This window comes from Protomyctophum parallelum (genome assembly GCF_964188405.1).
Source record: "Protomyctophum parallelum genome assembly, chromosome: 12".
In the NCBI taxonomy this organism is placed as follows: Eukaryota; Metazoa; Chordata; class Actinopteri; order Myctophiformes; family Myctophidae; genus Protomyctophum; species Protomyctophum parallelum.
This window is the reverse complement of record NC_139712.1, coordinates 37656816-37682747: the sequence shown is the minus strand read 5'-3', so window position 1 is coordinate 37682747 and position 25932 is coordinate 37656816. Positions and strand designations below refer to the sequence as shown.

The 25932-nt window shown below is 41.2% G+C and overlaps 1 protein-coding gene across 1 annotated transcript; it reads right to left on the bottom strand.

Annotated features, from left to right (window-relative positions):
- Nucleotides 1-483: 483 nt before the first annotated feature.
- Nucleotides 484-17762, bottom strand: drd3 (dopamine receptor D3; the record flags this gene model as incomplete). Its single annotated transcript, XM_083778054.1, has 7 exons — nucleotides 484-2472; nucleotides 5689-6061; nucleotides 6600-6647; nucleotides 8638-8825; nucleotides 12367-12503; nucleotides 15954-16066; nucleotides 17469-17762. The coding sequence occupies 7 exons, from the start codon at nucleotides 17760-17762 to the stop codon at nucleotides 2276-2278; spliced, it is 1350 nt and encodes a 449-aa protein (XP_083634180.1). The 3' UTR covers nucleotides 484-2275.
- Between the last annotated feature and the right edge of the window lie 8170 nt (nucleotides 17763-25932).

Genomic DNA, 25932 nt, shown 5'->3' with positions numbered 1-25932 from the left:
CTCCATGTGTCTTCTTCCAATCTTCAGCCACCCCATAGTCTTTGTTTTTCTTTCTCCCTTCTGCTTTCTTAACGCCTACACACTGTTTCCACTGCTTTAGGCTTTATCATTATACGACATTATTTCCTTTTTTCACTTTCGATTCAATCACCTCTTCACCCTGCTCATGTCGCTCATGCTCTCTTTCATACTCGGCTTCCTTTTTGATCTAAACCTCCCTCTTCTCTTTACACGTCGCCCCGAAGGCCAACTGTCTCTCTAATCCACTATTTCCCCATGATATCGCTGAACACACATAGCGAAAGAGACAAGGTCTGTGTGAGAATGTACATACTGACAAGCAGCTTATGAATGTTCTATATAACTTTATTCACAACACAAAAGTATAGCATATGCCTGCCATTTTCAGTTTTTACACCCCTGCCTGAATTTTTAAGAACACAAATTCCCACCCACAGCTGACATCAAGTCAACATTCTCAGATCTTGTTGCAAGCACACAGCAGGCAGCTCTAAATCACAAGAGAGCATCATCGATAAGCTGACATGAAAGTACAAAACAAACAATTGAAATGCCTCCAATGGGTACATCACAGTCTCACATTTGAAATGAAAAGACGCCATGTTGAGCACAGTGCCTTTACAAAATACATGACAATCTTCAAAAGTCTCATCAGGGACTTGGTTGACATTTTTCCCCTGCACAATGCAAATTAATAGCATGGTATTGTGACTTGTGCATGCATTGGTAACTAAACATGATGGGGGCTGGTTGGCAGTAGCTGGCTAGGCAGCCTTAGGGTAGTATTGTCTCCCAGCCTCAGATCCGAGGCCTATTCATCCTTCTCAAATCTCCATCTCAGCTACTTTTGAACTAGTTCAATTTTGTGTCAGAACCAAGTGGGAAACATATTTTTTTGAGGGGTGCTAGCCCCTCCTATATTCAGCTATAGAGGGTATGCTCATGCATAAAGTGAATGGCAAATCGAGTGGAAAAGAGTTTAACATTGTTTAACGTTGTTTAATGCAATCATATTGGACTTTTCTGTTTGGATGAATGGGCTGTCGATGCCAGAAAGTCGTTCCATGTCACGCGCATACCCTAGTCTATAGTGTAGATTCTTGTCCTAACACAAATATTAAATGCCATTGACAATGAATGGAGAATTTACGTCATATGTAGACGAACAAATCGGCTATTTTGTCCTAACACAAAGGACTGATATCATTGACAATATCATCATAGATCATGAAGATGTATGATGATAACAACACCCCTCATTTTTATTTTATTTTGAGTCGTTATGCCAACTCCCAAATTCCCTACACATTTCTGTGTAGTGTTGACATTGTTTCCCCTCACCTGCCACTGATGAGTCCCCCACCGGGAGGACGTATAGCACATCGCGTTACTGTACAATATGCTGGTGCAGTGCATAGAATTATAATATACCGGTACTGTATCTAGAGGGCGGACTGCCCTTCATTTCAATGAAAGTTGCTCACAAGTGCATTAAGCACCCGGTAGTACGTCTACTGCCTGGTTTGACTCCAATATTGGAGCCAATAGAGTAGGCGTACTAGCATTTCAGACGATAGAAGCATGCTCTGTAGCGTCCCAAATGCGGAAGTCCTGCAATACCAGATTTAGCCACCAGGCTTCTGAGGCTTCAATGATTCTCCGCGATTCTGGGGGCTTGGTGCAGTGTCTGTCAACGATTGTGCTCCCCTGCTTGGCTTCCCTCCTGCGAACACTGCCAGTTGTGTTTGTATGGCCGCTTAACCAATCCAGACAGAAACTTCAAACCTGCATTCTATCTACAGGTAATGGCGAACAACAGGGAGGAGAACAGAAAGCATTGAACAGTAGAACCATTTAACCGAGCAGTGCACATATATCACGTCTACATATAAGTCCACACACTGTTACATCAATAAAACAAATTTGAATATAAACATTTTGAGGAGTTATGCCATTCGGAAGGTGACTCAGCCCTCTTTAAAAATAAATCACTTGAATTAGTGGAGTCTTGTTTCAGAATGAATCTAAGTAACATTTGTTCGTCGGCGGCATTTATTGCACATCCCGTTATGAGATAATTTGCATGCTTCATGTTGGCACCATGCTATGTCTTCATATGGTCTGAAACAGGTACCTACAGTATGTGTGTCTCTGACATGGCCACCATGTTGTTCTATGTGTGAAGCAAATGTCCTACAGGCGCAGAGGAAAGAAATGCATTTCCATATCAGCTTCAAGGCACTCCCTCTGTCCATCAGCAGCTGAGGATCTTAATGAAGGCCCGTCTGAACTCGATGTTGAAGGTGGTGTAGATGACGGGGTTAAGGGCGCTGTTCACGTAACCCAGCCAAGTGAAGGCGCCGTAGAGTTCTGGGGGTATGTAGCATGTCTTGCAGTGGGTGTTCAGGATGTGTGTCACGAAGAATGGCAGCCAGCAGATGAGAAACACCCCTGGAGCGTCCAGAGATAGAGGCGGATGGTATGGAGAAGGGTAGGCGAATGGTGCAGGGGACAACACGGTGGGAATTAGAAATGAGGCAAAAATTGAAGGATGGTAAAAAAGCAAATGTGAGTGTGAGTGTGTCCGTGGGCACGCATGTGTGTAGTGAAACAAAAGAGGAACACCGTTTGAAAGTGGAGAGTGGAGAGGAGAGGAAAAGAAAGAAAAACACATGAGTCACACTAATGAAATACTTGCATGCTTTTGCTATATCTACCACCTTCCTTTTTTTCTCTGTACATTGTTAATAGGGTGTGTCATATACTTTATGTTCATGTAGCAGGCCCGGCTCCTCTGGGGTGCCAGAGGGGTCCTGGCACCTTCAGTTGCAAGTTCTGCCCCATCAGTTTAAGTTGTTGTTTCACTATATAGAAATGATGTGTGTCCCCACTCCCCCAGGACCCCCACGCCATAAATCAATATCCAACTCCCGTTCCCTGCCGGTGCTAACCTTTGAAGAATCACAGCGTCGCAATTTTAACTCCATGTATGTAATGAAAATCCACCTGAAAATAGTCCCATCGTTTGTGTTTGAATCCACCATCGTGGCGATGCGAAACATAAACGAGGAACAGATCAAGCAGGAAGCGGCCGACACACAATGCATTGAGCCTCGGTTTCCCAGAAGCCTTAAGGCCTATTCATTTGGATTTGGATTTTCGGTGGTGAGGTGACCACCGAAGCGGTGGTTTGGATGTCGCCAATGTTGTGGTTGGATGAGCAGTGGTGAGTGAAAACGGAGAGAAGGGCTGGGGAGAGCGGTGGTTTGCTCTTCACCGCGGCTCAGTGATGTCATGTTGTAGTTGCGGTGGTCACCTCACCACCGAAAATCCAGACTATGAAAGAGCCTTTAGGAATCGAGCGTCAATGTTTTTTCGGTCACGTGATCCAAACGTGTGACGTGTCACGGATGTCCGACGGAAACCCTGTATGTCTTAAAATGACAAAAGGCGGTTTAGCGTGTTCCGCATGGAAAGACGATGGGAAAAAAGACGGGTTTAGCATGTTCCGCAGTCAAACTGGTTAATTTACTTATATTGACAATTTAATAGGCCTATAAGTATGATTTTGCGGTGCCTCAATCGACTTGAGTGAGCGCAATTACGTCACCTAACCACAAAAGCAGCTAGGCAGTGGTTCAGGGTTAGATTCGAGGTTGATTTGCCAGAGCCATGTAAAGCGAGACTCGTGACAACAGAAGTCCAAAATGCTCGATAATCACGTGATTCATGTAGGCCTCAGATAGTTACAGTAAACTTGCAGACAGACTGCTGCGTTTTCTCATCGTTTTCAGGCATCGACATGGCTGATAACTGAAGCATGTGAGAAGCAGTGTCAGGGCCTTCCTCGTCTAGAGACTCCTCACCCCTGAATGTGTTAAAGAAAGCATGGCATTTCAGTTTGTTTCCCCTCTGCCACTGCAGAGATGTGCAGCAAGGGATATAAGCATGTAATGACATTGTGGTGAGGGTGGCGGTTGATTTTAAGCAGTCACACATGGCCCGAGGCCAATTAATTACACTCAGGGCTACACCTGTATAGTGACTGTGATGAAATCGATGCACAAGAGAATGGATCAGCAATCCCCACGCACACTCAAATGAGATGTCATAACAATATTTCCATCTGCTCATAGCTTTTGCCATCTTTTCTCAATCACATTCTCTTTGAAATGCATTGGCCAGATGTCCTGCTGTGGCCAGGTTTATTGCGTGTGCAATAAAGGAGGCTTTTTTGGTGGGTTTCAAGCATTAGGCTTTGGCTGGGCATTCTCCCCATGCAGCCTATATGGTGTGATCAATCTGGGAACCCATTCGGTTAAAAAAAACATTTGACCAGCTTGTGGAGCAAGCTGGTCTATATTCAGTTGCTGTGCTAATATCTGACAACATTGTCAGCGGTCTATCTAAATGGTAAATAAATGGTGCTATTATATAGCGCTTTAAAATCCAAAGCGCTTTACATAGATTGTGCATTACATTCACCCATTCACATACACATTCATACACTGATGGCGGAGGAAACCATCTTCTTTGAAACATTGTTCAAAACATCTGAACATTTAACAGAGATTAAAATAGGGTGCATTTTGCATCCCAAAATGCAGTTTATAGTTAAGTGACGCAATAAAACAATGACCTCTGCATCCACGGGATGCACTACTCACTACTGTACTACTGTACTGTTTTTTATTCTAGTTTATTTTGCTAGCTTTAGTTGTAATAATAATTTATTCTTCTGTTTTCTACATGACACATTCCACATTATATTATAACCATATAAAATGAAATGGGAGTTAAATGCTGCAATTTGTAAAATAAATATGACTCCTAACGTAGTTGAAGTGGGACCCATAAAATGTCCCTGGGACTCATCTAAAAGACCATCCCTGCATCCCGGGGCTCATTACATTGAAAACCTATTTACATCACTGATTTAATACTGCAGTTTTTATTCAAAGTCGGTTTATTAGTGTCAGTTACATGTTGGATTGTTCTTGCCTGCAATAGTGCATGTATATCGCTTCTTTGTCCGCTATTCTTTTATTTTCCCTTGCTTTAGTTTGCGTTCATTTAAATGCTTGAGTGTAAAAAGTAGCATGTGTCTGTGTCTACTACTGTAAGTTAGCAATGGTAAATAAATTAGTGACTGTTTTAAATTTGGTGACTTACTAGCAAATTCTTCATTTAATTCTTGAGGTTTCTTTTTTGGTACAATGTAACAGTCAAGACAGTACTTTTCAAGGGTTTTAGCTTGGCACAAGCTGCATTATATTATTAATTAGACAAATCAGCCATCTGCACAGTGCACACACACTCAGGAGAACGCGTCTGTCATGACAGGGTGTTTCCATCTGCTCTGGCTTGTACCATCTTGCCCTATCTACTACAAATGTGAGTGTTTGTACTTTGTACCATGTCCCTGTGTGTCAAACCCCATCAGAGCCACTGAGGTGGTGTGTGGTAGGAAATTTGCCACAGCCATCATCACAGACAACCTGGTGGACATGGCTTGTGACCAGCTGCTGATTCTAAGTATTCTAAGTAAGCATATGTCAGTGCAATAACAGGTGCATTAGAAAAAAATATTTAAAAAGACAATATAATATACAAAATGTGGATAGTTCTGCATGCTTCTTTTCTCAGCACATTGCAATAGACACTCACCGAGCACAATGGCCAACATCTGAGTCGCCTTTTTCTCACGCGTGTATAAGCTCCTGAACCGTGGTTGTTGGATGGAATGGAGCAGAGGTATGGGCCGGATGGCGGTGTGTGTGCGTCCGTTGGACACCTCCTTCACCTCACAGCTCCTCCTCCTCAGTGGAGGCTGCTCCTCCTGTTTGACCCCCTCTCCTTCTTCCTCGCCCTCTCTCTCCTGGTCAAAGTCAGTGCGGCCACAGGTGGCAATGCTGCAGTAGTTCTGCATGTCCACTTTGGGAAGTAGGGTGTTTTCCACAGGGCCTGTCCGTGGGCGTTTCCGCCTCAGGCATCCTGGCAACAGTTTGGGCTTGGGGGGCTCGGAGGGCTCCGAACTCTCCTGTTGGTACAAATGACACAGCAAAGCTACATAGGATAATAATAGCACATCCTCAGAACTGCAGTTCGAGAGCCCACAGCATTCTATTAAGTTAACACACAACTGAGACAACTCAACTCAATTTATTTGTATGTAGCCCTTAGTCACTGTTACAATCTCAAAGGGCTACACAGGCCCAATTATTTGTATATAGCCCATAGTCGCTGTTACAATCTCAAAGGACTTCACAGGCCTGCATTTAACAATGGAAACAAAACAACAAGTCCTTGCAATATAGGATAGTGTGCAATATCCAAATGCAAAACTATATCCATGCTGGTAAAGTGGTAGTAAAAGTAACAAATATTACACAATAAATACTGTAAATCACTGAGGACTATTAAGGGAGAATAAGTTTCACAAGATAATTGCCATAAAATAGAGGCTATGACACTAGTTGTAACAATATGTGTTTGTGCATGCGCACGCACACGCGCTCGCACACACACACACACACACACACACACACACACACACACACACACACACACACACCTACCACTTGAATCCTGGTTGGTGATAGACCACTCTTGACTTTGGGGGTCTCCTATGTGACATCAGAGGGTTAGTTTTTTTGTTTCCTATACATACAAATAACAGTCCAAGTCCACACTAATTATCCATAATGTATAAGGGGTCAGGACAGCTAGGCCTTTTCGGGGAGGGGTCAGAATAAATTTTTGACTTTTCATCAATTAAAAACAATTCCAACATGTCATAAATAAAGTAATAAATAAATAAACAAACAAACACCAAGCGACACATTGTGAGCTGGTAGATGTGCTATTTTCACTAGTTTGGGTCCCGGGCCAAACGTCTAATTTCTCTTTTGGGTCTTGGAGCTAAAAAGTTTGGTTTTGGAACCACTGGCGTACAGTGAGAAAAAGTGCAGTTGTAACTCAGGTCCATTTTACTAAGAATATGGAGTATGGAATACCGAGTGGTTAAATCCAATGGTGCTCTCTGGGCCCGAACGCCTCCATGCAGGCAGCTTGTGTGAATGAATCCCAAAACAAATATCAGCTACAACAATTACTTTGCTATTACTGTGATAAAGCCAAACACAAATGTCAGAATTCCATAAACTCTCATGCACTTCTCAGCAAATTCTGAAACTGTATCGAATACTAGATACAAAAAAAGCTTACCACTAGCTTTCTAATGTGTTCATAAAGGTGTCTACAATCACATATAAATTTGTTCCAACCTAACTCCCTTGGGAAACTTTGTGACAGCTGCTGAAAGTTATAGTAGACACCTTTATGAATAAATATAATTAGAATAGAATAGAACACATTTGTGAAGAAAGCTAGTGGTAAGCTTTTTTTTTCAGATTTGCCACACTATATTTTCAACAGATCTTCAGATGTTCTATAGCCTACATTTGAAAACAGTGAAATGGGACAATGACTACTTTTGATGGCAATACTTTTATACTTTTTACTTGTATAGAATATTTTGACATTGATCTGCTACTCTCTGGGCCTAAATATCCTTATGGGCTTTTTACCTTTCAAGATGGGAACCCATTTTGGGGTGCTTGTTGCCTTGTGTCGTGAGTCGTGACTCGTATATGGTCTGGCTGTGTCTCAGGGGATCTCTACCACTACACTGTATCCATACTCAGTATGAATATAAAATATAAGAAAATATATTTTCCATCACTGGTAGCCTCTACCTCTTGATTCTTCACCTCCATTTTCTTATCGCAGACTGTCGAACGAAGTTCTTCAGCGATCATGCCTCTGTGTAATGGAAGGGTCTGTGGGAGTGGATAGATAGATGCAACGACAACAGAGGAATCAGGGCAGGCTTCAAGCTCCACCTCACCTTTCACCACCGCAGTGATCAAACTCACTAACGGTACAAATTAAACCAAATCAATTTGGCTCCTAACTCATCATCATCACCTTTATTTATACTCGGAAATACAGTTTTGAGGGCAAGCCCTCATTTTATCAAACATTATAAATCTAATTACAAAGGAACTTATGCAGAACAACCAGAAAAATAAATCAATTGAAGCAGGAGCAATCACGGTGAAAAATGTTCTGGAGCATTAATTTGAACTGACAGAAGGATGGCAGGGAGCTCAGTTTTAAGGAGTTTTGAAGTTAATTCCACGAGGTTGGGCCATTGACAGAAAAAGCTGTCTTGCCCAACTCTGTCTGAGCCTGAGGAACCTTGAGCCTTAAAAAATCACTAGAGCGTGTCTGATACGTGCTATTGTTCAATTCAAATATTAATCATTTAGCTGGCCTCAAGGAGCCCTGAGGCCATGTTGAGAAGAACCAGTGTGTAGGTAGCTTACAGCAGCAACACATTTGTTTGGACTGCACACAGCAGGCTCTGAATATTGAAACATTTAGCAGCCTCCTACTCACATCTTTTTCTTCTTGTCTGTCACAAGCTGGCTGAGCTGGCTCTCACAGGCAATCACATCCGATTTGTGAGCTTGTAAATCTGCTATTTTCGGCATTTGACACCGTCGTACGACGGAGTGTTAAACCTGGTTTTGTAACTGTAAGTGGTCTCACCGCAGATGTTGGGACTGGCTGGACTTTCCCGCTGGCCTGGCGGAAGGTGATCCTCTTCCGTCTCATCCTGAGGAAGATGTAGATACGTATGTACACCAGCAAAGTGACAAGGAATGGCAGGTAGAAGGACACCACCGATGAATAGATCACGAAGTCAGGGTTGGAGATGGAGCACACAGTGGGATCATCTGAGAAAGGGGGAGGGAGGTATACCACAATGTCAAAATCTCACATGGAAAACAGTCCTTGGCAACTATAGACTTTAGGGACTTTTGGCACGCGTATGTGCTGATGTAAAGAGGAAAAGCGGGTTCGCTTTTGGAATCATGTTTTGCTGTGCCTCTGCTCCATTACGCAGGTGTGTGTGTGTGTGTGTGTGTGTGTGTATGTATGTGTCCCAACATGGACACCCCCACACCCTAAAGTGGCCAGTAGAGTACAGTACAGTACAGTACAGTACAGTACAGCGTAAAGTAGCACAGACTACACTACAGTACGAGCCCTGGGCACGTTCGTTCGCTACCGTTTCTCCACCGTTTCGGACACGGGGAGGCTCGCCGGTACCTTGACCGTGTTCATGGGCGTCTGGATGTTTCAAAGACTTTCAAGACTTTTTCCAAAAATAATTACAGTACAGTACAGAGCACAGTACAGTAACTAGAACAATGCACCGCTCACTTCACACAGGTGTGATCATTCTACTATGATGAACAGGCTCAGGGAATGGGTGGGTGTCACAGCGAGTGCCCTTGACTGGTTTAAGTCAATTATCTCACAGGTGATTGATTGTTGCAGTGGGCCCTCGTACTGTATGTCTAAGGGCCGATTCATACTCCTATTTTACCGCTGTTTCGGCGCTGTAATGCCGAAATGATTTCGGCTCGTCAGAAATTTTCAGTAGCACCGAAGAGCCGACTTTACGACGGTACCCGCCCCCCCCGAACCTCAAATGACGTCAAATTGTAGGCTCTACAGCGCCGGACCGACATTTATTCGGCTCTAAAATAGGAGTATGAATCGGCCCTAAGTCTGCCCCCTTTCCTGAGGGAATGCCAGTGTTTATCTGCTATACGGTCTGGTTGGCAATGGCAAGTAACTTTCTCCAACGAAACGAGTCTGAAACCATGCTCATTGTGGCCTTGGTTGCTTCTAAGGTGGCTGGTTGCATTGGGTCCTTCAAAACTAATGTGCACTCCAACCTCAGGAACCTTAGGGTCAATTTTGATCAGGCCATGCACCTCAACAACACGCACAACAAGTTGGTGACCCGCTTTATCCACCTCAAAAATATTGCAAAGGTCGATTGTCTCACATATACCGGTGAAATGATTATCCATGCCTTCGTTTTCGCCACTGCAAGGGTTTTCACATGCCTCAATAAAACTTCCATTAGACCACCGCAATTAATTCTAAATGCTGCTGCATTATTAACTAGGATGAGCAGTAGGTGTCACATTACTCCAGTTCTGGCTGAAATAATGTGAAGCACTGGAGCTCACTTACAGACCTCTGCATGGCCAGGCACCTGAATATGACCGACTAAAATGATGTATGTACTGTATGTGCTCAGCAGGACTGTAAAGTCAGCTGACCAGGGTCTATTGGTCATTCCTCAGACCAGGTTTTATTACCAAAGGTCACAGACAGAACCTTTCAGGTCCTGAGAGCTGCAGTGTTTGGGGCTATGATTTAAGAACCACTTAAAAACACTACTGTTTCAACAATGTCCATGAGCTTCTCCTCGATGTGTGAAATGTGTCTGCTGTTTTGTTTCCTTAATGTAAAGTTTTGTATTTACTAGTATTTAATATAGGGCTGTATTTTGCGTGGCTTAAGTACCAGGTCTTATTACTTAACTTAAGACCTGGAGGCGTGATCAATGCCATTTGGCTATTCTGAGTGTCCAAAGAGCATTGACCAGTTAAGTAATAAGACCTGGTACTTAAGACACGCAAAATACAGCCCATAGGGTGCAATGTGCAAGGCTACAGTAGCTAAGTACCCTTCAAATCGTGGTGAGTACTTGATGAACTGACAAGTCGCCTGCCAATTTTTCTAAAACTTCTAGCTATTGATAATTTACAACAGTGATTGATCATTAGTTTAAGCGGGTTCCAAAATGACAAGATTTTTCCCCTTGTGTGTACATTTGAACTAATCAATAAAAAATTGTCTTGTGAGGATGTCTCAAATGGTTTGAATTTAGTGAGAAAGATTTAGATGGAGAATAGGCAAGACACAACTATTTGCATAATTTATTTCTGGGGCAGATAGCTCTAGGTACATTACATCAAGTACATTATTCAAGTACATCAAGTACATTATTTTGTCTTACAGGTGACCTGTCACAAAAATATGACTGCTAATGTTTCTGCCAGCAGTTTATGTGCACTTCATTTTGAGTGGTATCTACCGGTACTTGTAGCTGACGGAAGCCTGTCTCTCAAAATGATGTGTTTGACGCAGTGACTGATTGTATTACAGGTCGGTGAGAGAGATTTGACAACGATAAAATGAAGATAGATGACTGCCCGTGGCAGATTATTTGCACCATTTGTTATTAGAAATGTACTGTGGTGTCCCGCCAGGCGGCATGCCTCAGGGCATGCTTTATTTGTAAATGTTCTATTGTTGTGTTGTTATCGGAATGCATTGGAGGGAATTATATAATGTGATAAACATAATTGGTTCATGTTCATGTAATCATTTATTTTATGGTATGTGATTTGGGCTGATGCCAATGACGCCATGATTGAGAGGAGTATTCATGTTAGCATGTATTTATAACCACCCCCAACAAATGAAATGGCATGCTTATTGAGCCCACAATTTGTTACAGTATTTACATCCCTTGACATAATTTCCCTTAAAGATACAATGATACAAATATACTATATGTATCGTCATCCACTAGAAGTGTGTGGCAGTGTCTGTATCCTCATAATTGTCCTCTGTGCATCAACCTTTGGGCAGTATAATAATTTATACAAATATTTTTTGTAAATCTCTATGGTAGTTTTCAGTGGGTCCAGAAAACCACGCCCTTCAACCATTTTCATATCAAGGTCCATTATTTTTTCAGCATTTGAGCCACGGACCACCATTTGATGACATTTAGACTAACCCCAAACTAACAAATGTTATCGTTGGATAGGATTCCATTCTCCATTTATGTAGACTTCTTGTGAATAGAAAGTAATGCAGATGTTTTAACAATGATTTAACTCTTGAGAGTTACGGGTCCGTTTGGTTTCATTTTACTCAAAAGTTAAAACTAATAAGGGTCCATTTGGTTACAAACTCTCCATCATTTAGCTGGGGACCACCTGGATCCACATCAAGTACCACTGGTGGTCCCCGGGCCTGCTACTGTACAAAGAACCCGTTAAGCCCCTGGCCTGTACATCGCTCTATTCAGCTATAGTATCTCCTACGATTACAGGCCAAAGAAGCTATTTTAGTGCATTTTAGCACCATTTCTGTTTAGATTAGGTATGTGCTGTTGGTGTTGTTGAAGAGGGGCAAATTGTGAAAGTTGTGTTTACTAACTGCAAGTGACAAATTGTACTTAGTTATACAGTACCTTTAATTCCCGTTTTGTGCAATAGCATTACTAACGGTCAGAGCTAGCCAATGCCCTTGTCTCACTACCTTACGGGTCATTTACACTTCAGATGTTGTACTTGGTTGTACTTTTTGCTGTGCAGTGTGCGCCACTGGTCCACTGACCTGTGGTGTTGAAGCCAAACAGCAGGGGGCAGGATACAGAAAACGCCAGGACCCACACTGTGGCAATCATTAAAGTTACCCTCTTCCTGGAGCTCTGGGTAGTGTTGTACAGGACAGGCATCACCACTGCTGTGTACCTGTGTGCATGCACGCAGGCACGCACACACACACACACACACACACACACACACACACACACACACACACACACACAGGGGAGGGAGAGAGAGATAGAGAGAGAGAGGACATAGACATCAGCATTAAAACAATACTGACAAAGGGCTTGTGGAAGACATCTAAATTAAGCAAAGTAACTGCTGACATAATTGAAAAGGAGTATTAAATAATTAGAGAAAGAGAGATAAAGTAAGAAAGAGAGACCAAGAGAGAGAGAGACAGAAAAACACGCATGCATGCATGCACACACACACACACACACACACACACACACACAGAGACACACAGAGACACACACACACACACACACACACACACACACACACACACACACACACACACACACACACAATTAAATTGTTAAAAGAGGAGTGTGATTGGGATGTCAGATAAATGGGAATAATCAGCAAAGTAGCAGCTGGTTTGCCTTTTTCAACAACCATGTGTATGACACATTCATAATGAGCCTGCGGGCAAAGTGTTCAGAACATGTACAGTAGCCATGATGTTATAGACGTGAACTACTTAATTACTCTTAAAGACAACGCCTGCACTCATCCGTGTCACGACAAGTCAAATTCTGGTCTAACTCTGTGACCGAACATTGCCCGAGGACTCGACGCTTATTCCTATGATGATTACCATAAGCAACATGTCTTCATATTGATCACATGCATCACGGGGGCCTCCAAGGATTGATTAATTTGTCTTCTCTGTCTGACATGTAAGCACAGACTTGCTATGAATGGAAATGATCTGTTCAATGGATATTTCTATCCATCGCCAAAACCATTGAGGGAGGGAGGAGGGACAGCTCATTGTGCATGGTACCATCCTATAGTATTGCCATCGTTTTCTGTATTTATATTGAATAGTGTGACATAGTATATTGTATAGTATATAGTATATTGTATTTGTATTATGTTGTTTCACAATGACTATATGGATAGAAAGGCATGGCTATTTTTTTTTTAATACTGTTTTTATTAGGCATTTTTTGTATGACATCAGAATATTATCGACAATGATAATGAGTAGTTGTTAAATAAAATGAAAAAAATAACAGGCAATGTAAATGTTCCATATACAATACAAAATAAAAAAGACATAAATGTGATAAACATGAAAAAACAAAAAACAGTTAAACAATGACAAGTGTGAACAGACAAACAAAACAGACAACAGGACAGACACTCTTGCTCTCAAACTTTCCCAACATGTTGTTGTAAATTAAGTGAATTACAGACATTCTTTTTTTAAATGAGAAAAAATAAAATAAAGAAAAAATACTCAGTTCCTTTTTTTTTTGCTTTCCAATTTTCTATTGTGCTATCTATTGTGTAGGAGGGGTTAGCGTGCACCTATTGAAATATTCAAGGCATGGCTATTTTTGTTGAATTTCTGCGGAGACACAATAAAGTGAACTGTAGTCCGTGAACTCTTCAGCAAAAGGAAGAATAAGTCTGCACACCTTTTGAAAGCTCCCCAAAAACGTTATTTACCAAGGCGGGGTAAAAAAACACATTGTTCTTCTCTGTGGCCTTCGTCAGGTATATTGAATAGCAACGCAGAGGTATAAGTGGGCAGACACAAATCAATGACCGTGAAATATTGTCATCATTGTTACTGTAATGAAGAACAGCACACACAGATCACATACATACGTGCACGTCCGCACGTGCACACACACAAACACTTGCGCGACACACACACACACACACACTGTGTGTAATATATATAGTATACTGTCTTGTTTGCATTACTGCATTAATTCTCTTAATTTCTCTGAATGTTTTAGAGGTCATGATGCCTGCTCAGAGACCCTGGGGAGACGTATTAAATATTAAATATAACATTAAAAGGAAAATAAGTAGATACTGGATGTACTGCATAGTAGTATCAAGATTAAACATGCTAACTAATGCACAGCACCCGGCATTACTAATATGCCAGTGGACAGTGGAGTACAGTTATACAGTATGCCATAGTCACGCAATGTATACACCAGGGGTGCCCACACTTTTCTGACTTGAGAGCTACTTTCAAAATGACCGGCTCAACAAGATCTACCCACCTAAAGAATTATTAAACCATTGCTGAAAATAGTTTAAATATGTACCTGAGGTGGCTTTGGAATAGCAGAGCTGGTGTTAAATAATTATAGACCATTGTACTTGGAATGGGAAATAGAGGGAGAGAAATGGAATAGCGGTAGGTAGGGTTTTTTGTATTCAATTTGTAATGCTACCGACCTTTGTGCACAGCAACACTCTTGAAAACAAAAGATTGCATTGTGGGTTTGAGCTGAAAGGCCCTTTTTGATATCAATCAATCAAGTCACCTTAATTCAAGTGGTAGATGCCAAAAATATCTATATCTATTATTTATATTTCAATTAAATATTCTTTAGGGCATGTCATGTGATCTACCTGAACAGCCTTTGTGATCTACTGGTACCTTTTGGGCACCCCTGTTCTCTCCATGTCTCTCTGATTCAGAATCCAGATAGACAATTGCACAAGCACACACCTGTCAAGATTGAGAACTTAACACAGTGGAAGAGAAATGGCCTTGACACATGACACCTTCATACAGGGGACACAAGCACTGGAAATGTCATGGGAGAATGGTATAAATATGGTATAACTAGAGGGACTAAGACTGCCAAGAGAGAATTACTTCCTATACGTAATGAAGAGGGTACTGGAATCAGTCTAGTTTGTTTGTTTGTATGTTACTAATACCTTGTGATGGTACTTTTCCCCTGTTTATTAATGTAGTTTAGATTGCTTTTCAGCATTGAAGTTGCTTCACCAGAAGTTATTGAATGCATTTAACTTGCCAATCCCCTCCAGCAGCTCCCCAAAGAACCGGCGACTCAATTTGAGTCGCCGGTTCTTTGGGGAGCTGCTGGAGGGGATTGTATGGACTATATGTTAGGTTGTGCTATATTCAGTTGAGTTCTGTTTAGTTTGTATAAGTTGCACCTCATTTGTTTTGGGCCTGACTTTTTGTTATTTGTCATTTTGATCATCAGGAAAAGGAACATTTTATTTAAACAAATCCACATGTTTACATGTCTCTCCAACTCGGTGCCAAACCAACTCGGCCCCTGACATACCTTGATTCGATTGTCATTTAGCTGCTTGAAGACATGATTAACATTTGGGTCCAAGAACAGATGGTTGGATATTTATGAATTAGTCACTATTTCATAAATATCCGACCATCACTAGGCTGCCCTGACTAGCAAAAAATAACACCACAACTGATGTGTGGATTTTTATTTGGTGGAGGCTGTTCCAATTCTGACAAACAACATCAGACTTTCACACACACACACACACACACACACACACACACACACACACACACACACACACACACACACAGAATATATACCCACTCACCTGTCAATGCTAATGGCGCACAGGTTGAGGATACTAGCGGTACACATCATCACATCCAGCGTGACAAATATGTTACAGTAGAGCCGACTGAAGAGCCAGGCACCACCAACTACCTGGACAGGAGGATATACAGACGCATCAAACCACACACTCAGAACTCCTCTCTCTCTCTCTCTCTCTTTGAACCAACACACCAGCACATACAAAGGGATCACTTGCATGTACGTGTGCCAAAAGACTGTGCCACCTGCCACCTGCCCTCTTTATATTCCACACTCCCTTGAGTCCCCTTACTTGTCTCACACACATACACACACACACACACACACACACACAGACACACACACACACACACACACACACACACACACACACACACACACACACACACACCTGAGTGGCAGGATCTGTGTGAGATTGGCTTTGGGTATGGTGCGGGAAATTGGACCTTTGTGATGTCTTGTTCAACTGGCATTCAGTGTGGGTGAACAGTGTGTGACTGTGTGACTGTGTGCGTGCATGCATGTGTGTGTCTATGCACATACACACAGTCAAAGAATATCTCTTGTGTATTTGCAATTCTGTACCATTGGTTCAACAAAAGAAACGTTTGTTCTTAACTTCTTAACTAAGTTTCAATTCATTTTGCAAGTCACACTGTCCTAAAATGTCTTGAATAGTGAGTAGTCCGTAGAAGACTGGAATACCAATAATGTTGTAAGTTGACTGTCTGGCTCAAATAAAAACAAATGTAATGAAGTGACTTGCAGTTGGCTCACTTTGCATGTTGTCAACACTTTTTGGCCAAATCAATTATTTCATGTAAATATATATATAACAATATAACAGTTTGACTTCGGAACATGCTAAGCCTGTCTTTTTTCCCATTGTCTTTCAAACACAAACGATGGGACTATTTTCAGGTGGTTTTCATGAATTGGAGTTACAATTGTGACGCCGTGATTCTTCAAAGGTTGTTAGTGTAAACACCGGCATGGAACGGGAGTTATATTGATGTATAACGCAGTAAAGGTCCCTGCACACTGGACGCGTTTTTCGGAAAATGCGTCCAGTGTGTGTTAATAATTATAAGTCTGTCAGTATGTCTACAGCAGTTAGTCAGTAGGCCTACCATGAATCAGGGGCTGTTTTACGCCACACTTTTGATAAAAGAACAGGTGATAACTGTTATCAGTTCTAGGGCTGGTATGGTCACCAATCCGTGCAAGTTATATTGCCAGGGCGAGCAAGGAACCGAGGCCAAAGCAGTTTACGACAATTTAACGTGGTCTAATATGGATTCAATTCACATAATATGAAGTTACATCAACATGCACTGATGTCATGTCAAATGCACATACTGTATATGGAGATCAACATGCAGATTGCACAAAATCAGATTGGACAAAATTACATTATACTAATTCTAGAAAAGTTACAGTGTCACTTTAATGTGTCAAATGTGGACCCAAGCCTACTGAGAAACTTTGAGAAAGCAGGCTGTGAAGCCCTCACCTCCAAGTAGACAGCCCAAGGCATGACCAGCGAGGCCACCAGGAGGTCAGCCACAGCCAGGCTGACCACCAGGTAGTTGGTGGTGGTTTGTAGGGAGCGCTCCCTCAGCACAGCCAGACACACCAACACATTCCCAAAGATGATGGCCACGATGAGTAGGGAGTACAGCATGGCGTAGTAGTTCCGCTCCGTGTCCTCCTGACTCCCAGCTTCCTCCAGGCTCCCGTTCCCTTCATCTCCTGCGAGGCGGTCGGATTCATTCCAGAGTAGCTCAGCGCTGCTAAAAATCGCCATGTGGACGTCCCGCTGACATGGGAGATGAGACCTGTCAGAGAGGAGCAGAGAAGGATCTTTGTCTTCCCGTCATAACCCCTTTCCCCCAAAGAAACATTACTGTATGTACTAACATAATAGGATAATCCCTTCCTCATCTCTTGCCTTACCTCTCTTCGTACACAAACACATTATAATAACTAGAACTGCACTCTGTCGAGTGCCTACATGTGCGTTGCACACAAGTAGGACCTAGTGCACAAGCAGAGTGCGCAAGTACTGTCGACCGCTACGAACTTTCAAATCTCAGCCTCTCTGTGAAATATTGGTTTCATAGAGGCATTAACTTGAATCCACCCGACACTGAAACATATTGGTTAGCTAACAGGTAACATATGTATGTATATGTAAGTTGTATATGTAATTCGTAAGTTGAAAAGTAGTATACTGTGGTCACTGTGGGTTTGTTTTATGCGTATGCCGTGGTATTGATTTTGAGAGACGCCCCTCAGAACATACGCGACTTTATGGTCATTTTTTTTATTAATGGGACCATAATTTTCCAAAAAGAATATTATGACATTATAAATTAGACTTTAAACTAGTGACTGGAAGCAGAAAGTATTCATGACCATGTTTATTAAGGTATTACAGTCTAGGTGAAGTTGGGCCCCCAAATACATGGACTTCTATGGGGCTATGGGTTTTTCTGGGTCCAATGACAGCGCCACAACAGGCCATTATATGAACTACGATTTCCTTAGTGGCTTCACAAAATATCTGTCTGACTGCCCCCCTGGTGTCCATGCAGTCATTGTTTGGCAGCAACAACAACTCTACCTAAGATCCCTCTGTCCTGGAGCCTCAGGCCTTGGTTATGTGTCACTGAAGTGAGTTCAGTTTGTTCATGATGATTTGTAATTTTGTATATGTTACATTTTATTGGTTATTTGTGAAATGTAATCCTAATCTGTTTTCCGAGAAACTGTAGAGAATGTGTGTAATGTGCAGTGCACTTAGTCACTTTAGTATCCCTTGAAAATTGAAATGCAGTAAATCTGTAACTTATATTAGATAATATTGAATGTTTGTATTTCCCATGTTTGGGTACTCCTTTTTTGTAGTCGTGGTAGGCCTACCCAACCCATCTAAAAAACATAACTGTGAAGCCTCACCACCTCCTTGCTCAATCAAATGCTTATCTGTGCAAAGGAAAATAAAGGCTTAAACGGAACTCTCCTTGTCTGTATATTCTGACCGATGTACCATGGTGATGTGACTAGTCCATGAGCCAGTCTAAAACCAAACCCTACCCTACAATATGTAATTGTGTATATATGTATATGTAATTTGTAAATTGAGAAGTAGTATACTGTGGTTACTTGGGTTGTTTTATGCGTATGCCGTGGCTGATTTTAAGTGTGACTTAATGAAGATATGTCGAAGTGCCGGACAAAATATTACTTGCGCGCTCTGCTTGCGCAAGTAACAATAGAGGACCAAGAATTGAGCCCTGTGGAATACCAGAACCGTCGTGTTTGTCTGAGTCAAACTCAGCTAGATTGACAAAATGACTCCTGCTTGTTAGGTAGGAGGAAAACCAGGACAGGGCCGTACCAGACAAACCTATCCAGTACTTGTGTAAAATGCAGCCGTTAGATCAAGAAGTAAGAGAACGGATACAATTCTCTTGTCAGAAGACACCCTGAAATCATTAATTACTTTTACAAGTGTGTTTCTGTGCTGTGACCTTTGCTAAAGCCAGATTTGTTATGTACCTTATTGTTCTGTATCATCCATTTGACGAAAGATACATTTTTCTAAAACCTTGTCCTGAAAGGGCAGATTAGAAATAGGTCGATAGTTACCCAACACAGGGTCACACACTCGTCTTCAGTGAGTCTGGAAAGACGCGATTGTAGAGAGCTGTTTAGAATTTTTAGGGTATCTCCAATCACACTGTCTAAAACCTCTTTGAGAAAGGTGGTGGGAATTGTATCTAATGAACAGGAGGATGCATGCCATGCACACACGCTTGCATGCACACTTTCTGAGATTAATGGCAGGACAGACATTTTAATGGGAAAGAGTGGTATGGCTCCTGAATATTTGAATCCCACTGGCTTAGAGGTCAAGTGAAATTAAATTAATTTCAGTTCATAAATAAGATAATCGTATTGTTAAGTGGTTATAAATGATCAATAATTTATAGTCCACTATAAAATGGTTCTGAGATAGGCATTCTGCAGCATGAGTCATTTTACAGTTGCACTTTAAGTATTTTGTTTGTACTTTGACGTAAAGTAAGACTTTTACACTATATGGTATTTCTACTTTTACTCAAGTCCAAAATCTTATACTTCTTCCACTGCTGGCTATCAAACACTTGCTAAACCACCTCCCGAGAGAACTGTATGTGTTCACCATATCAGCATCGACCATCTCTTGCTGAACATATATAGAAATTGACCTTTATTGGAACCTTTACAGGAATGGCATGGGTTTTGGTTCAAAGTGATAATGTAATTACTAATTAACTTTGTTCGCTGCAGAGAAGCTGATATTGTAATAATAAAGGTGGGTGAATGGGAAGGGTTACCGTTACAGTGTGGCTGTGCATCAGTGGATCTCAAAATGGGGTCTGGGGCCCCCAGGGGTCCTTGAGGTCCAAGGGGGTCCCCAGCTCAAATCTAGCATCGAAATTGTTTTACCACTTTAACCTACACTGTGTATATGTAGAATATTAAAAAAGAAATAGCCAATATAGTCTACACGCTCACAACTAGGCCTAAATACTTCCTTAATGTAAACGAAGTCCACACCCACAACACCAGAGGGAGTGCAACAAACCATGTACAACCCAGATTCGGCACAAACAAGGGACTAAATTCTTTTCGCTCCTATGCCACCAAAATGTGGAACGCCCTACCAACAGTCATTAAGACATGTGAATCCCTTGACTCCTTCAAAACCGCTCTCAAAGGGCACCTACGGATGGCTGCAATTCGAAACTGGCCTCTGTAAAATCTGAATCCCCCCCACCCCCCCCACCCCATTTTCCCTCACTGTATATTGTATCTTTTCCCTTTTTTGCTTCCCATATGATGAATTTAGCTACATAGAAATGACTATTTGTATGTCTCTAAATGTTTGTATGTCTTTAAATGTTTTGATGAATTGAACAATGTGGACTCTGTTGTAAACAAGTGTAATGCTTAATTGGGTCGTCCACTCACAGTTGACAGTCTTTGTATTGAGTTTGTGCTTAAAATGTACTGTAAATTCTACAAACTGTTAATAAATATTTCAATCAATCAATCAATCAATGTGACTCATTGTGAGAATGAGTTTGGAGATCTTCTTTTTTTTTTTTTTCGTAAAATCTTTTTTAAACATAACACACTTTTTATGGGGGTTCCATCCTGGCACAGCCAAATACATATTTGGGGGGTCATTAACATGAAAATGTTTGAGAAACATTGGTATACATTGCATGGTGGCTGTTTGTTTATGTGGAATTTGCTAAAAGATTTAAAAGCATAATTTATGCCCAGTCACTATACCTGAGATGTTCCTTTTTGCTTAGACCAAGTTTAAAATAAGGATTGAATTCACAGAATATCAATACGAAGCAACTCGAAAATGTTATTGTTAACCCCCAGAGTTTCTTCCACTGCAGAAACAGGGCATTGTAAAAGTGGGTCCAAATGGCAGGGAAAGGGGTTGAAACCCCCTCTGAGCTTTGCACTGTCAAGACAGTGGCATAGGATAGTCCATATGACCAGGACTTCAAGGAGATATGATATCGGAGCCATGACAGCCATCACAACCTGCAGGACTTCTAGGAGTGACCAGAACCCGCACAGCCAGGACATCCCAATCAAACTAGCATGTGTGCTTCAGTAGTATGATCCCCTCCAACAGTTCACCTGCCAGTGCATCAAACAGTTTCCCCAAAAAGTCGAGCCACATGAATATACAGGAAAGGTGGGCAATAGTCTGTACTTTTGACCGCAGTATAGCCTACTATTTTGGCAAATAAACATAGAACATATACATTACACACATAGAAATACAAGACCTATCCTATACACTACAATCAATAATACAAAAGTCTCATGTGATTGTGACACAAGGGTTAAACGCCAGGTTGCTGTTTTCCTGTCTGTCTGTAAGAATTTTGCCAAGAATCTCAATTTCCAGTTCGACAACTTAATCATGCTGCAGGATATATATGTAGTATAGCCTATAAGGCTAATCAAGAATATAGGCTACATTTAGTCATCCATATATCAGCCAATTAAAGACACGTGGGATTAATTATTATTTTACAAAAAATATCATTCTAGATGTTTAATATAATTATTATGCATGCTTTCTATAGTCTTTTCTACACATGCAGAACAAGGTGATAATAATGAAGTTCCATACCTGTTACTCTTATCCACTGAGGAATTCATGAGGTGCCATCGCAGCTATAGCAGGTGCGTTATGTTATGTATCCATTTCTATTTCAAAGTTGACCGGTTTTTGCAAACAGACAGCGGAGGCGCGCTCATCCTCTGTGCGCACAGGAAAAGCGCACCGAATGCATGGATCGAGCAGCTCTGTAGGGTGTAGGCAACTGAACTCACTCTCCGCTGATTTCGTGAATTAGTCCTATAGGAAAGTCATTTTCCACTTTTATGGATGTCGTTTACCTTTTCCTGTTGTTTTGAGCTGCGGTGGAGAGGGGCGCATAGTAGGCTTCCCGTTGCGCGTTCGAAGAGTGAGTCTTTTGAAGAATGTAATATACATTCAACAATGTATATGTTGGGCTCGGTCGTCGCGTGAAGGAGAAAAGTAAACTCCGTCTAACTCTTAAATTATTTATTTTAAACAAATAGATATTAGTTTCCACGGATGAGAGACCTGGCTGAGACCATTTTCTGTTGGAAATGAATGAGCGCTCACTCAGCGCTGCGCTCCTCAAGTCCGGATCCTTGTGAAAATGTAAAGAATAACATATAGGCCACGTCCTACGTCACCGTTATGTTCTGTAAAGTAATCCCATTTGGCTCCTTATGTTATACCTGGCAATAAAAGCCTGACAGTAAAAAGCTATGCCGATAAAGAGATAGGCCTAATATAAATCACTTTCACTGTGGCACGTTTGCAACACGCCTTGCGCCATAAGGTTACTCAAATTCTCAAAACATGATAAACATCCCGACCAATCGTTATTTTTAAGTTTAAATGTGGCCCAGTGGAGTTGGCCTTAATTGTTTAGGATATGACCTGCACAATGTTACCATAGTTACACGGTATAGGGCTAGGCTGTTTATCTTTCAGAAATTAAAGCACCCCATACGGACCTCAAAGCAAAGCAGTCCTTCAAATCCACAAAGCAGCAATGAGCAATGGGGAGGTGGTGAAATGTGTTCAATAAACCCCACAGCATCCGACAAATAGCTTCAGCGAGCCATTTCTAAACGAGTAAAGCTAATGATTTTGTGCCACTGTGTGTTAAATGCGAATACCTCCCGGCGTCCTTGAGGATAATAGGAAATGTGATCGGAGGCTATTCCATTCTATAAGAGCTGAATATGCCTGGCAGCATGGGGCTATCAGTTCTGCAGAACTGAACTTCAGATCATTTCAGTTTCAGATATTATGTGGATCGTTTGTTTTATGATTCACTTCTCAGTCAAAAGTGAATCATAAAATGTGATATTATAAAAAAGTATAATAAAAGTAAATTCCAGAAGAGCTGTAATTTGTCACAAAACAGATTTTAACTAAAAAAAGGTTTAATCTTGTTATTTCAGTTATTTCCAAGTGAGAACCTGCAATTTCTCAATGAATTAAATATAGGACGTCTGTATCTTCTTTGCATTACATGCATGTTCTCAGAGGATCATAGAACTGAGAAAACTGTTGCGCCTTTCCTTTTTTCAAACTTGACGGTGGTCTCAAAAACAGAGGAAAACTCCTTAGACCGAGCACTTTTAACATGCTCATAAAAGTGCTCTGAGCTCAAAGTGCAATTAAAAGTAGCAAACATTTCGGTCGTGAGCAAGTCTTTTTCTGTCAAGTTTTCCTCAGAGGATCACTGAATGAAGGATGTGACCTTGGGCTGACCCCTTACGCTATATTGGCATGTTGTTCAGTAATCAGTGCAGTTATCCTACACTAATGCTGGAGTAAATGTCAGCAGTAGAGGTCAGCCCTAAGATGACCCCAACAAGAACAGTGTTGAGAAATGAAAATGTGAACCTAATCAGGGCTGGTGTGCAGAAGCTCTGCTTAAAATGTGCTGCCATCTATTGCCTTGATGCTTGCAGTGCAGCCCTAGACAGATTTCTGCCTACAGAAAGCAGCACTCTACAACGGGTGTCTGGCGGCGGGTACCCCCAGGCCCAGGGGTCCTTGAGGGGGGTCCAGTGTTGTTTTCGTTTTTCGTTTTTTAGATGATAAATGTTCGTTGACTATCTTTTTCCACTGCCGAAAACTAAATGGAAACTAAAATTATGAAAACTAAGCTATGATGACTAAAACTAAGACTAAAATATACTGACAATTTAGTCAACAAAACAAAACTATAGACTAAAATGTTAGGAAGTGACTAGTGGACAAGAGATCCAGTATAAGTCATTTTACACTTGAATGCTTGAATGCTTAAAATAGCTACAAGCTACAAATATCTACAAGCTCAACGCGTTGCACACTGCTATGTGTTGTGAGCTTGTAGATCAGTTATTTTCAGCAAGTGACAGCATCAAGGCCCGCCAAAATACATTTTGTTCGACTAAATCAACTAGATTTAGTCGACTAAAATCTTATATTTAGTCGACTAAAACTAGATTAACACTAAGACATTCCAGGTGACTAAAATGTGACTATTCAAAAAACAACACTGGGTGGGTCCCTACTCCTATCTAAATTAGTGGTATAGCATCAAAATCAGTTTAACCACTTTTAATCCTATTTTATAATTCTGATATTTAAAAAAGAAAATAGCCAATGTGATGCGTTGTGAGCTGTATATCTGCTATTTTTGAAAATCTCTTTGGTCTCTGGACCCTGTCCCTGGCACAACATCTTTTCAGATGGGGGGCCCACCATAGAGTTATAAAGGATAGAGGGCGGACTGCTCCGCCCCCCTGCTATTCATTTTTTTGATGGAAGTTGCTCAGTGGCGTTTTGAAGCACCCGGAAGAATGGTCTACTTCTGCATTTTTTCGATTTGGACACCAAAATTTGGTGGGTCAGGACCCCCAGCGGGTCCCCACATGATTTTTGGGGCGTTTCCAGATGACAATGAAGTGACAATTTAAGAACTTTGACCTTTTTAATACCTCAAAAAATTAAAAGAATACCATTACTACCTCAAAAGTAATCAACAAACTATAGTATAAACTGTTCAAAAGTCAAATAATTTAAGAAAGAAAATAGCCGATCTACAAGCTCACAAATCTGTGGAACCGAGTCAAATGAAATGTAATGCCACAACTCCTACAATCCCACGTGCTTGTCAGGGTGGGGGGCTTGAAAAGGTCGAGAACCACTGACCTTAGACGCACGCACGCACGCACGCACGCACGCACGCACGCACGCACACACGCACACACGCGCAAGTGCCCATGCATGGTTTGTAACAATGTACAAAGACATTATGGGCTCCATCTTGCGCCACCCTTATCCCTTATCCATAAACTTATTTGCCATTTCTTATTATTATTTTTTTTACTATTTTGAAAATCATTTTAAAATAGTTCAACTAGCCGATTTACATGTTGTGAGCTTGTAGATCAGCTATTTTAACTATTTTAAAAGGTTTATTTAAATAGTAAAAATTGGCAAGTAAGTTTAGGGATAAGGGTTAAGGGGTGGACTTCACGCAAGATATATATATATAACCCTACATGTTCATCCAGTTTCATTTAATACACTTTAAAGATTTACAGTTCTTGGGGTTTGTGTTATGATTCCCTTCTCTTTACAGTCACATTTAATGTTAATGATTAGACATGCAGCACGATAAAGATATACATGCCATCATTAGTCTATAGGGTAAACATTCAATATGTAGTAGCTGAACAAATACATATAGGCTGATGCTTATTATTTTGCAATAATAATATTCAATAAATTGTCTGATCTTTATTTTTACTATTAAATTGGTGCAGTAATTTTAGATCATATGATATTA